We start from the raw sequence: 14,594 nt of genomic DNA on the forward strand, positions 1-14,594 counted from the left end.
ACACGTACAAGTGGGGGGACGGGGAGAGGGAAAGAATCTCTAGCAAACTCTATGCTGAGAAGGGAGCCCAAAGGTCAGTCAGGGGCTCGATGCCAGGCCCAATTTCATGACCCAAGAGATGATGACCTGAGCTGAAACCAAGAATTGGACGCTCAACCAACTGAGCCACCCAGGTGCCCAAACTTTAGCTTTAATAAGCATCTTAGTTTTGTTGTCCTTATCACAGATTTCTAGTTACAGTTTTATTTTTATGGTAGTGTTTTGGGTCCCAGGCCAGACTATTTCAAGCAAACTATCTAAAGACAGGAATAAAATTCTGCATTTTTAGCATAGCCGACACCTCGCCCCAAGTGATTCTTTTTTTTTTTTTTTTTTTTAAAGATTTTATTTATTTATTTGAGACGGAATGAGAGAGAGAGCACATGAGAGGGGGGAGGGTCAGAGGGAGAAGCAGGCTCCCTGCCGAGCAGGGAGCCCGATGCGAGACTCGATTCAGGGACTCCAGGATCATGACCTAAGCCGAAGGCAGCCGCTCAACCAACTGAGACACCCAGGCGCCCCAGCCCCAAGTGATTCTTAAACCTACTATTGTTTGAGATCTACTGCCTTAGAATATTTATAATTAAGTTAAAAAGATATTGCAAAAGTCTTGTAACAACTGATTTTAATTAATTTTGAAAATTCTGATACATCCTGTAACTCTTTGGGGCAGAGATTAAAGAGATGTTGTTACAAAATCAAACCACACAAAGTTTGGGTACCACTCTTTCAGATGAGCTATTTATAGATTACTAGGGATACCTAATTACTGCTGTTGGAAAAAGTCAAGGGTAGCTTGATTTCCCTTTTCTGTTACAACTTTATGCTTTCTAGAGGCTTAAGGAGCTGAAAAACATCCTGTTCCCTGAATTTTTATAATTCCTTTGTGATGTGCTTTAAAAAAACAACAAAAAAAAGGACGTTGAGTTTGGAAACAGGAGTGCCCGTGTCTGTTTCTTTTCCAGAATTTAAGGAGTACATTTCCACATGAGTGAGATCTGGAGTTTTAGACTCACAAAGCCTAGATGGCTCCAACAGCAGTTAGAAACCACTCCTCTCCAGGCCTAGTTCCTTTGAGGAGAGCTCTGTCCTGACTGCTGTATCGCAGGAACAAAGTGTTACAACAAGCTTCTGTTCAAAGTTTAACTGAAGTTTGACTCAGTGGTTGCTTGGTCCTTCTGGTTCTTTGTTAGAGTGCACCTTCAACTCAGGAAGGATTTGTGAGATAGTGGGATCACTGCTACTCTGGATACTTAGGGAACATCATAAATTTTAATTTTCTAGCATTACAGAGATACAGAGGTCAGAAGAAACCTCTAAGAGTCTTTTGAGTTCTATAGTGAGTTTACATTATATAATTGCTCTGTTACAGTTCAGTTATCTTGTTAAACAAGAATGTATGGTCATGGCTTGGTTTAGGAAGAAAGGAAAATGTTAAAAATATGTTAAAAATATTTTATACACAAAAAGAACAGGTTTTCATTTTCAGTTAAGAAATTAGGCCATTCTGAGACACAGTGAATAAGGCATCATGAGAACGTTTAGTAGAAAAGACCCTAGTTTCCTACATATGAAAGGACAGAGAGGAACCACAGTAGAGCAGAGGAGGGGCACACTGTGGGTTGTCTGGAACAGGCAGAGGCAGGGGCATAAATATACGGTGAATATAGATAATGAAGTACTGTTCCTATTAGTTTGCTGAGTGTCTAACTTGGTTTTGATTTGAGGTTATTTGTGTCTGTAGGGCAGGAACATGTCTTTTCAATTAATATTGTTCACTGTACATTGTTAATGTCATACACATGGGCACTTAATTAGTTTTGAGGCAGGAATTTCTTGGAGTTAACTCAGCTGTCCTCCTGAGAGCTGCAGTGTGGTTTAGATCAGTGCTAAATGCCTGTAGGCTAGCAGCAACTGAATCACCCAAGAACTTAAAAAGCAAATTCCCAGGCCCACCCCCCACCAAGGAATTCTGACTTACTAACAAAAGGAGTCCGTCCTAGGAATCTGTATCTTTTGTAAAGTTCTCCAGGTGAGTCTGATCATATTCAGCTCGGGAAATTACAGTTTTAAAGACCATCGAAGTCTCTACAGCTGTATAGGAAGCAACATCTTTGAAGTTAACTTACATAATATGAATTATATATGCTGGGTCACAATATTAATGTCATTTAATTTAGTAATAGTTTACTCCCTAGCACTCTTCTGTGTTTATAGAAAACCTTTTTCTTATAGAAAGAATTAGAATAATAAACATGATGTTGCTTTTTTTCACATCTCAGGTACAGAGTTAATAATGCTACATAATTGCCAGACCGTGATAGTCCTTGGTTGAGCAAGGCCCCTATATTTTATTTTACTGTTATATTGACTTTTACTCTGGTGTTGTGTTGTGTTGTGTTGTGTTTTGATGCATTATTCCCACTCTTCCTCAGTCCACACACCTCTTTACTTTCCCCATAGCATTCACTCTAATGTGTTAATACATGCTTTTAAATATGTATATATACTCGTAAAATGTCATGTTGTTGGTATGTGTGTACGTTTTACAATTTATCTAAATGATGTGCTGAACTTCTCATTCTGTCTCTTTCTCCACTGAGCACTTTTTTGAGATATGCCTGTATGGCTGTATGCACATCAAGTTCATTGCTTCTAAATGCTATATAGTATGCCAATGATTTCATCTACCACGTATTGGTCATCCATTTTCTCAGATATGGACACCTAGGTTGCTTCCTGCTCCCTGCTATAACAAATAATGATAGATGAATATACTTGTGTATATCTCTTTATAGAACACGTAAGAATTTCTTTCCATTATTTACTCAGGAATGTAATCATAGGGTCATAGAGTGTATACAACCTAATTTTACTACTTTCCAGAATAGCTATTACCAGTTTACACCTCCACCTACATTTCACAAGAGGCTTATCACCCTACATTCTTGACAATACTTGGTATTATACATCTTTTTAACAACTGTCATTCTGATGTGTGTGTGAAGTATTACCTCATCATTGTAATATACAATTCTATGATGACTAGTGAGTTTGAACCTCTCTACACAGATTTGTTAGCTATATCCCCTTTACCTTTGTAATATTGCCTATTCCATGAATTTGAAAAATAAACATGCTTCATTAGTTCATTGAATGATACAACAAGCTTCTATTTCACTACTCTAAGAAATTATGGACAGTTAAAAGTTTACTTGTTCTTATTGCTGCTGTTGTTTTAAATACTGGACAACACTTCAAAATATATAATGAGCCCCCATTCACTAATGTTTTACAACCTTATTCAAGAAGACACCATTCACAATGAATCTATTTTGATCATGTGTGTGTTTGCAAAATCCTCTTACAAAGCATGTTTGTCATATTCTAGACTCCTGTTTCCTCAAGGCCAATGATTTGACTCATAGTCTTTCATCATACCTAAAAGAAAGTAAGTAAACTATGATTTTCTTTTAAGTTATTCACCAAGTTGTTATTACTCCATTAAAACATAAGATCCATCTCGTTAAAATTAAAACTTTTAAAACTACATTTAAAAGCAAAACTTTCCACCTCAAATGGATTTGAAGTGGAGGTTTTTCTTAAGGTCCATCTTGATATTAATTTCTGTTTATTTAAGTTTATTCGTTTTGCTCTGGCTTTGAGAATTTGAGTTTTGGTCTCATTTTTTGGTTTATAATACACTAGAAGTATTGGTGTAGGAATCCGGAGAATAATTAGTGTTCTAGTTCCAGGTCTGTCACTAATTTGCTGTTTGACCTGGGACAAGTCACTGAGTACTCTTCTGGGACTTGATTTTGTTATCTGACAGATAAGGGAGTTGGACATGTGATCTTTATTCTAGCTGTAAAATTCTGAAATTCTGTTCATATGCTCAGAACTCAGACCATGGCTATTTCACAATCTAATTTCATCTTTTCAATATTTATTGTGTGTAGCCAAAAGCCAGATTATTCATATTAGATAGTCATCTATTTGTGGCTGACAATGAAATAGTTTAGATACAGAGATTTAGCATTCTTTTTTCAAACTCAAATCAGTTCTGATGGCATTCAACTTGAGTTCATAAACCTTTCTCCACCTCAAATTCAGCAAGTATAAATGTAGGTTATAGTAGAATCAACCTCACTGGATTATGAGAACTAAACAGTGTCTGTGTTTAATAAATGCTTGCTATTATTTTAATGTCATTTCCATTTTTTATCTTATGTTGAGTGTTTCTTTAAAATTTAACATTATTGAATCAGAGTTCTTTTCCTATTTAGTCTTTGCCAACAAGCATCAAACGTAAATTATCAAAAATGTATTATTCTGAACACTTTTTTTACTTGGTCCTAAAACTAGTCACATTTAGCTACTTGGCATATTATGTGTTTTATGTTACAAGTTAATGATACTTCATTTTAATCTAATATCTTATATAACCAGAGAATAGAATCTGGACAATACCCATTATATTTTACTTTAATTAAACTAACAAAGAGTAATTGGAGAATACTCAACTTTAGGGACCTAAAATAAATAGGAGCCCTATTTTGCTATATTTAGAGTAATATTTTTCTTACGGTATTTTTTCAGTCTGCCCTAAGTGGGTAAAACTTCGGAAGAACCATAATGAGAAGAAATCGATCCTGATGCTGATCATCTGTAGCTCTGCTGTCCGGGCCTTGGAGCTCATTAGGTTGGACACTTCACTTATTTGTTTCACAGATGTTTTCTGAGTGACTGATATGTGTCAAGTTGATAGGCTGTGTATGCTGGAGATGTAACAGTGACCAAAACAGACAGAATCCCTTTTGTCATGGGACTTACTTTCTAGTGAGGGAGACAGACAATGAACAAATAAATATATATTATAATGTCAGGTAGTGTTAAATTATATAAGAAGAAATAAAGCATGGCAAAGTGATAGAGAGGGTTGGGGGGCTACTTTTAAAAGGATTGTCACAGTAAGTTTTTCTAAGGAGAATGACATTTGAGCAGAGACATGAATAAAGTGAAGGAGAATGTCAAGCAGATATCTAGAAGAAGAGCATTATTCCAGACAGAGTGAACAATAAGCATAAAAGACCCTGAGATGCAATGCTATTGGAAGATTTTGAGCAGAGGAGTCACATGATCTGAATAATCTTTCTAAAGGATCACCTTGGCTTCTGTGCAGAGAACACACGTTATACAGGGCAAGAGTAAACGCAAGGAAATAATAAGCAATAACCAGTTGGAAAAAATAATAAAAGAAAAGATCTAATTTAAAATAATAACAAGAAAAAAATAGAAGACCAAGTAATAAACCTACCAAATCTGTATAAAGAAAATATTACATAAGCAGCTCAGATCTTTTTTTTTAAGAGGGAACGGGGGCAGGGAGGGGCAGAGGGAGAGGAGAGAGAGTATCTTAAGCAGACTCCATGCCCAGCACAGAGCCTGATGTGGGGCTCCATCTCACAACCCTGAGATCATGACCTGAGCTGAAATCAAGAGTTGGACACTTAACCCACTGAGCCGCCCAGGTGCCCCACAACTCAGAAGATCTTGAACAAAAGGGCATACAATATTGCTGAATAGGAAGAATCAATGTAGGGATCCCTGGGCGGCTCAGTCAGTTAAGTATCTGCCTTTGGCTCAGGTCATGATTCCAGGGTCCTGGGATGGAGTCCTGCATTGGGCTGCCTGCTCAGCTTCTGCTTCTCTCTCTCCCTCTGCCGCTGCCCCTGCTTATACTTGCTCGTTCTCTCTGTGTGTGAAATAAGAAATAAAATCTTCAAAAAAAAAAGTCAGTGTTGTAAAGATGTCTGTTTTACCTAGAATAACATAAATTTCACAGATTCCCAATAAAACTCCAATAGAATTGGTTTTCTATCTCGTTAAGCTAAAGTTCAAAGTTTAAAGATAAGCCATAGTTCTAAGTTCATAAGAGAAAATACAGAAGAAAAAAATACCTGGGGAAATTCTGAAAAAGAATATTAGTGAGAGGATACTATGCCTATAGTATCTATCAGATTACCAATAGATATATGTTACCAAGTCTCACTAATTAAAACAGGATGGAACTGGCATATGCATGACAGATCAGACCAGTGGAACAGAATTGGAAGTTCAGAAATAGGCCCATATGCATATGAAAACGTAGCATATGGCAAAGGTAACAAAGCAGTAGGGAAAGATGGATTATTTAATAAATGGTGTTGGAACAACTGGGTAACCATCTGGAAAAGTAAGTTGGAGCCCTATCTCACTTCTCATACCAAGGTAAATTCCAAATGGGCTGAAAATTTAAATATAAAAATTATGTTTTAAAGATAATTTGTCAGTGCTTTACTAAGTGCTTTCACATACCTTTTCATTTACTGTAGTATAGTAGAAAAAACAAAAAGTCTTCCACTGGATCAGTGGTAACATTGAGCTTTCAGAGAAGAGCCGTCAGAGTAAATTGGGATTTACTGGAACTAGCCCTCTTCCAGGGCCAGGCTCTGCACCAGGGTTTGACAAGAGACAAAACAAAGGAAAATCCAAGTCCTGGAGAAAATAAATTAAGGTGCACATGTAGACTCTCAGTAATTATTTAGCATCTATTTTTCTAAATGAACTAATCTGATTACAAATTTAGAAAAGTAGTTTTTAAGTTCTTCAAACTCTCCTTTCCCCGCCAAGGCACACACATAATATTATATCACACCAGCTCTCAGTAAAACAAAAGTGTTTCTTGCAACTATTTCTGCTCCGAACACAATTGATCTTCAAGACTCCAACTGTTTCTGGGCAGCTGTACTTGCTGGTTCTGAAATCATAGTAGTTCACATTGACTTTTCAGTGTTTTAGAAACTACCACCACAGAACTCATTTCGGATCCAAACATTAATGGCAAAGAGGTTGGCCTGGAGATGGCCTCTTAAAAACAAGCTGTCACATTGATTTGAGCTTTTACTGCACATAAATACCTTTCTGAAGGGCATAAAAGCACTGTGTTGTCACACTTCATTTACCAATTCCGTGTTCTTCTGTGTCTTTGGTATTATGATCCACTTCAAGGTTAGGTGATTTGCAAAAAGGGATTTCTGAGCTAGCACAACAAGCCCTATTCATAAAGACTAATAGTGAATAATTCTAATTTTTATAAGAATACCTGTTCTTTTGAGGACCATGAATTAATGTTAAATATGTCCCCTAAACTGTCTTCCTAGTTAACCTTGCCATGGAGAAAGCTTATGTATGAGTAAAAGTCAAATACAACAGAACTTAGATAGTATAATTTACGATCTTGCAAATTCATATATTCCTACTGGCAATAATATTTCCAAGCATATTCCCATGTTCTATTTCCAAACATCAATTAAAGGATTGATTGTTCTTTTATATCTATTGATACCAGGAACATTTCCACATATAAAATTTTGCAGAAAAGCTCACTCTGCAAAGTAGATAAAAGTGGGGCATTGCTCTGATTGAAGGACATAAGCCTTTCTTCTCCTCCCTGTCAGCTCATTCCCAGCAACCCACCATGGCAGTAACATACAAACTTTTGTAGATGCCTTTGGGCTCCACAGAGCACAGGCTGACATCACTGCTCCAAGGTATTTCTTACAACCAAATTTTGTATGAGAACTATACTGCAGAGTTTAAAGATGAATTCTCTGCCAGGGACCTGTAATACAGAAATTCTGTATTACAAATGAAGGGCAGATCCATTATGTTTCAGTTATCAAGGAAACCTAAGTAAAGTTAACCTTGTGTATGAAAAGTAGAAGCCAATCCAGATACCTGCCTGAATAAAAGGCTTCCTCACTTTCCTTCCAGAGATGGGCTGACCTGAAAATCTCAGTTTTTTGTATCTGTGTATATATACACATGCATATGCTCATAGTTACACATATAAACACATATATTCTCTTTAAAGCAAGACATACTTAAGTTGTCAATGTGGCCTGCAATGAATAAGTTTTCTTAACCATTCATCTTTTTTTTATTAATCTTTTTTTTTTCATTAGGTCAATGACAGCATTCAGAGGAGACAGCAAAGTTATGAAATTATTTGCAAAACACATAAAGGTAAGCAAGGGCCTGTGGTTGCTGATGGATGTTGTAAGTTATCCTTAAGGGCCACTCCTAGCTTTTTCTTATCTCCTTAGCAGGTGTTTTCTTTGGTGCCTCCTTATATAACATATTTAACAACTGTTCTAGTGTTCTTTACATTCCCTGCCTTTGCATGACCTGCCCCAACAACAGTTGCTACTCCTCTGTGCTCCAAGATTCCTGCACAGAAGCTGAGGTTTGGTCCCTCGTTTCTTTGAAGATTTACCAATTTTACAGAATGATGCTTTTCTATCTTGATGTTAATTAACCTTCTTTGCACTGGAAGCTGAGCCTAAACATAGCCGTATTTGCTTTTTACTTTTTAACTTTTAGATAAAGTGACTATGATTGCACTTTCTCATGACTCTTCTTTTCTTTCATCTCTTCCATCTTGGAATAAATAGGTCCAGGAGCAGGTAAAGTTGCTGGAGAAGCGTGTTGTGCACCTGGGTGTAGGAACACCAGGGAGAATTAAAGAACTCATTAAACAAGGTATGAAGAGAGGCACTGATATGCCTACTCAGAACTGGGACTTTCCCTTACCCCCAAGTGAGTTTAGGAAACCACATTTGTGATGTCGTGAAACCAGATTTCTGTGTTAATCCGGGAGTTGGAAACAGTCTTTTGTCAATAAAGCTAGCCAGCAGGTATAGTGCAATAGGGAATAGTAAGGATTGTGGCAGACTGTGGTACATGTGCCTGCCTAAACACATTCAAATTCCAGTTTCTTTAAGCAGGTTAGTGGATCCACAATTCATTTCACCAATCTGCAACCTCTAGAATTTGTATAGCTGGATGAGTTGAGTATTTCCCTCTTAATTAATTGGATCTTGGTTCCCCAAGACTGCCATTTCAGTTGAGGACTTTTGTATAAAACATGTTGAAACAAAAATGCAGTTTCTATGGATGAAATGGTATTTCATATGGTATTCTAGAGTATTTCTCCCAAATGCATTTCTCTTTTAGTACTTTACCCAGAAAGTATTCCAGACAGCGTCCAACAGTGGGTTTTTATAATTTGTTGGCTCTCTCAAAGTCAGTAGCCTAAAACCTATTAATCTGCTGATGATATTGTTACCTGTTTTACCTGCCAGATGGATTAAAGATTTCTTTTCAATACTCATTTCCAAATTACTTATTTAATATACTTATAGAACTTTGTTTTATAACTGGAGCTATTCCTGGATTTTTTTATATATCTAAAAGAAATGGGTTCATTAATGTAATGACTCAGTATAGAGATGGGCATTTGCCAAGAAGCAAACAAAAGCTTAAAATACTAATGTTTCTTTCCAGATGAAAGCCATCCAGGGTTAAATGAACCCACTGTATACAAAAGGCTGTGCAATTACAAAGAAGTAACAAACTTAGCAGCCCCGGATGAGGAAAGGAAACATATTTTTTGAGTTCATACTTGCACTGGTCTACACTAAACACTCTTAGGTATCTCATTAAATATTCATGGCACCAGTGCAGGCTAGCATTTTTATTTCTTATAAGAAAAAACTCTGAAGCTCTGAAGGGTTAAGTAGCTCTCCCACAGTCTCTCAGTTTAGGCCTTCCTAGTTCCAGAGCTTTTCCCCCTCAAAGAGCTCCTAATCCTTGAAGAAATAAATATACATAGAAGGAGATTGACAACATAAGGCAGTAAATGCCAAGGGCGGAATGGGCACTTCCAAGTCCTATAGGAGCTGAAATACACTGTTATGGAGGCTGAATCTGAATGGAAGGCTTTAGAAAGAAAAGGGTCTTTAACTGATCTTTGAAGTATGAGAAGGACTAAAATAGGATCTTTGAAGTATGGAGATGTGAGAAAAGCAATCAGGAATGGGAGACCACTGCATCAGAAGAGGGCAGGCAGATACACATGATTGAGATACAGTGTTGAGTTTACAAGCCCCTATTATGGATTCAGTCTAGAGTCAAATCCCAGGTCCAGCAACTGACCAGCTCTGTGACCTTGGCAAGTTACTTAACCTCTCTAAATCTGTTTCTGTATTCAAATGACAGGGATAGTGGTAGTATCTTCCTCAAAGGATTGGTATGATAATAAAATGCCAATAAAGAGTTTGGCACAATGAGTTTCACACCCTAAGAAATCAAATGCTAGTTTTTATTTTTATTAAAGAGACCAACTTTCTTGGTTGGAAACTTCATGGGCTTTAGTAGCTGGTGATTCAGTTGGAAAGAAAGAGTGTGGAGGGAGGATTTTGAACATTAAGCTGAAGAGTTTGGATTTTTGCCTTATGGACATGGGAGGGCATTGAAGTGAAGGAACAGATGAGAGGTGCTCATAGCATATCTGTGAGACACAGAGTTGGGAGAGATTGGCTGGGCAGCAGGAGAGCCCCGGGGGTGAACCCTGCCTCTCCCACAGCTCTTAGCCAGAGATTCACCTCACCCCTCCCTAGATTCCAGATGGTTCTTTGTGTATCACCAGGCCCCCCATGCAATAGGGTCACAGTTCTCCATATTTAAAAGAGAGAAAGGGAAAGAGAGAAAACAAAGCTCTACAAATTGTTGAAATTTTATTTCCATAGAGTTGTGAGGTCTCAGTATGAAAGCTTATTTAAGAAGTGGAAAAATCATTTAAGGAGCTGTTGATTTTTTATAATACATGAAAATAACATACTTCTGATTCTGATTTGATGAAAGATTTAATGTTCACTAACCACAGGTGTTAAGCAATATACAAAGCATTTAAAGAGAATAATTCCAGGGGTGCCTGGGTGGCTTAGTTGGTTGAGCATCTGCCTTTGGCTCAGGGTCCTGGGATTGAGCCCTGCATCAGGCTCCCTGCTCAGCAGGGAGTCAGCTTCCCCCTCTCCCTCTGCCACTCCCCCCCCCCCCCCCCCCCATACTCTCTCTCTCTCTCTCTCTCAAATAAATAAATAAAATCTTAAAAAAAGGGAGAACAATTACAGCACTCTAGAAACTGAAAATCTAACAAAGCAAAACAAATGGCACATAACTCATTTTATGTAGCTGTTTATGACTTAAGATGTTTATATATATGATATATTAAGGAAAGTTTCCAAACTTACAAAGATATCCCATGACAGTGGGATCTGAACAATTATAGACTGAATTATATTGTTTTAATCTTAATTTAATAATGAAGGAGATTTTCTAACAGTGAGAGCCTTTCAACAGTGCAAAAGTATAGAAAAGAAAATAAATCACTTTAGAGATAATCACTTGTTAGTTAATATTGAATATATTTTCTTTAGTCTTTTTTTCTATGCATTTATATATTTATTTTTGTAAGTGGAGATCAAACTGTATATCATAATTTTATAACTTGTCTTTTCCATTTAATATATCTTTTTTTTAAAAGATTTTATTTATTTATTTGACAGGGAGAGCAAGAGCACAGGTAGGGGGAGCGGCAGAAGGAGAGGGAGAAGCAGGCTCCCCGCAGAGCAGGGAGCTTGACGTGGGGCTTGATCCTAGGACCCTGGGATCATGACCCGAGCCGAAGGCAGATGCTTAACTGACTGAGCCACCCAGGCACCCCTCCACTTAAAATATCTTATGAGGACTTTCTTTGTCATGAAATAGTTTTAATTTTTCATTTTTAATGACTATATAATATTCTACATAATATTCTACTGTTTTTTATAGTTTTATTGAGACATAATTGACATATAACATTGTATTAGTCCAATGTGTACAGTATAATGACTCTATACATATATAGTGAAATGATGACCACAATAAGTTTATTTAACATCAATCACCTCAGATAGTTATAAATTTTTTTCTTGTGTTGAGAACTCTTAAGATCTACTCTGTTAGCACCTTTCAAATGTACAGTATTAACTACAATCACTGTGCTGCACATTACATCCCCAGAACTTAATTACCTTACAATTGGAAGTTTTTACCTTTTAACCACCTTCCCCCATTTTCCCCAACCCCCCCACCTTTGACAACCACCAATATGTTCTATGTATCTATGAGTTAGGTTTTTTAGATTCTACATATAAGTGAGATCATACAGTATTTGTCCTTCTCTGTCTGACTTATTTCATTTAGCATAATGCCCCCAAGAGTCATCCTTATTATCACAAATGACAAGATTTCCTTCCCTTTTACGGCTGAATAATATTCCTCTGTGTGTGTGTGTGTGTGTGTGTGTGTGTGTGTGTGACATTTTCTTTCTTCATTCATTTGTTGATGGACACTGAGGGTTGTTTCCATGTCTTGGCTATTATAAATTATGCTGCAATAACATAGGGGTGCATATATCTTTTTGAGACAGTGAGTTTGTTTTCTTTGGGCATATACCCAGAAGTGGAATTGCTGGATCATATGGTAATTCTATTTTCAATTTCTTGAGAGTTCTTCCATACTGTTTTCCACAGTGGCTGCACCAATTTACATTCCCACCAACAGTGCACAACAGGTCCCTTTTCTCCACATCCTCTTCAGCACTTACTACTTCTTGTGGGGTTTTTTGGTAATAGCCATTCTAACAGGTGTGAGGTAATATTTCATTGTGGTTTTAAATTGCATTTCCCTGATGATTAGTGATGCTGAGCACCTTTTCATGTACCTGTTGGCCATTTGGATGTCTTCATTGGCAAAGTATCTATTCATTTCCTCTATTTTTAAATCAGATTGTTTGGTGTTTTTTGCCACTGATTTGCAGAAGTTTTTTATATATTTTGGATATTTAACCCAAGTTATATATATATATTTTTAGCAATACAATTATGATAGGATACCTGGGTTATTTCTAATTTTTTGCTATTATAAATAATACTGCAATGATCATCTTTGCAAGTAACTATATTTAAGTTTCTTTCTTTTTTTTTAAGATTTTGTTTTTAAGTAATCTCTACACCTAATGTGGGGCTTGATCTTACAACCCCAAGATCAAGAGCCACATACTCTACCGACTGAGCTAGCCTGGCACCCCATTAACTATATTTAAGTTTCTGATGTATTTATTGGGATTTGTCATAGAAAGAAAATTATTTTATCAAATAGTAGGTATTTTAAGGCTCCTATTATATAATGCTCAAGTGCCTTCCTGTGAGGCTGTACCTGTTTGCTCTCCCACCAATAGTAAGTTATTTTGAAGGGAAGACTACCAACCCATTTTCCTTCTCAATTTATCGTTTTTACTTTTGCAGAGAGAATTTTATTTTTTTATTTTTTTTTTATTTTTTTTAAAGTTTTTTTTTTATTATTTATTCATTTGAGACAGAGAGATACAGAGCAAGAGAGAGAGAGCAGGAGCAGTGGGGAGAGGCAGAGGAAGAGGGAGAAGCAGACTCCCCACTGAACAGGGAGCCCGATGCGGGGCCCGATCCCAGGACCTGAAGATCATGACTGGAGCCAAAGACAGATGCTCAACCATCTGAGCCACCCAGGTGCCCTGAGAGAATTTTATTTTTTAAGATTTTATTTATTTATTTGAGAGAGAGCATGAGAGTACAGTGAGGTGCCAAGGAAGAAGCAGACTCCCCACTGAGCAGGGAGCCCTATGCGGGGCTTGATCCCAGACTCAGTCCCCACTGAGCACCCCACAGAGAGAATTTTATTTTTTTATTTTTTTAATTTTATTTTATTATGTTATGTTAGTCACCATACATCATTAGTTTTTGATGTAGTGATCCACGCTTCATTGTTTTCGTGTAACACCCAGTGCTCCATGCAGTACGTGCCCTCCTTAATACCCATCACCAGGCTAACCCATTCCCCCAGCCCCCTCCCCTCTAACACCCTCAGTTTGTTTCTCAGAGTCCACAGTCTCTCATGGTTCATCTCTCCCTCCGATTCCCCCCTCATTTTTCCCTTCCTTCTCCTAATGTCCTCCATGCTATTCCTTATGTTCCACAAATAAGTGAAACCATATGATAATTGTCTTTCTCTGCTTGACTTATTTCACTTAGCATAATCTCCTCCAGTCCCATCCATGTTGATGTAAAAGTTGGGTATTCATCCTTTCTGATGGCTGAGTAACAGTCCATTGTATATATGGACCACATCTTCTTTATCCATTCATCTGTTGAATGGATCTCGGCTCTTTCCACAGTTAGGCTATTGCGGACATTGCTGCTATGAACATTGGGGTGCATATGGCCCTTCTTTTCACTACATCTGTGTCTTTGGGGTAAATACCCAGTAGTGCAATTGCTGGGTCATAGGGTAGCTCTATTTTTAATTTTTTAGGAACTTCCACACTGTTTTCCAAAGTGGCTGTACCAACTTGCATTTCCACCAACAGTGTAAGAGGGTTCCCCTTTCCACAACCTCTCTAACATTTGTTGTTTCTCACCTTGTCAATTGTTGCCATTCTAACTGGTCTAAGGTGGTATCTCAATGTGGCTTTGATTTGAATTTCCCTGATGGCTAATGATGATGAACATTTTTTCATGTGTCTGTTAGCCATTTGTATGTCTTCTTTGGAGAAGTGTCTGTTCATGTCTTCTGCCCATTTTTTGACTTGATTA

The 14,594-nt window shown here is 37.3% G+C and overlaps 1 protein-coding gene across 7 annotated transcripts in view; it reads left to right on the top strand.

Moving 5' to 3' along the window:
- Window positions 1-14,594, top strand: part of CMSS1 (cms1 ribosomal small subunit homolog) — a 374,963-nt gene that overhangs the window by 355,864 nt on the left and 4,505 nt on the right. For all 7 annotated transcript variants that reach the window (XM_032406412.1, XM_032406411.1, XM_032406417.1 and 4 more), the window contains 4 exons: window positions 3,431-3,490; window positions 4,639-4,741; window positions 8,046-8,106; window positions 8,535-8,622. In XM_032406412.1, the coding sequence (XP_032262303.1) occupies window positions 3,431-3,490; window positions 4,639-4,741; window positions 8,046-8,106; window positions 8,535-8,622 (312 nt within the window). The remainder of the gene's footprint in view (window positions 1-3,430; window positions 3,491-4,638; window positions 4,742-8,045; window positions 8,107-8,534; window positions 8,623-14,594) is intronic.

This window comes from Phoca vitulina, unplaced genomic scaffold (genome assembly GCF_004348235.1).
Source record: "Phoca vitulina isolate PV1807 unplaced genomic scaffold, GSC_HSeal_1.0 scaffold8, whole genome shotgun sequence".
Classification (NCBI taxonomy): domain Eukaryota; kingdom Metazoa; phylum Chordata; class Mammalia; order Carnivora; family Phocidae; genus Phoca; species Phoca vitulina.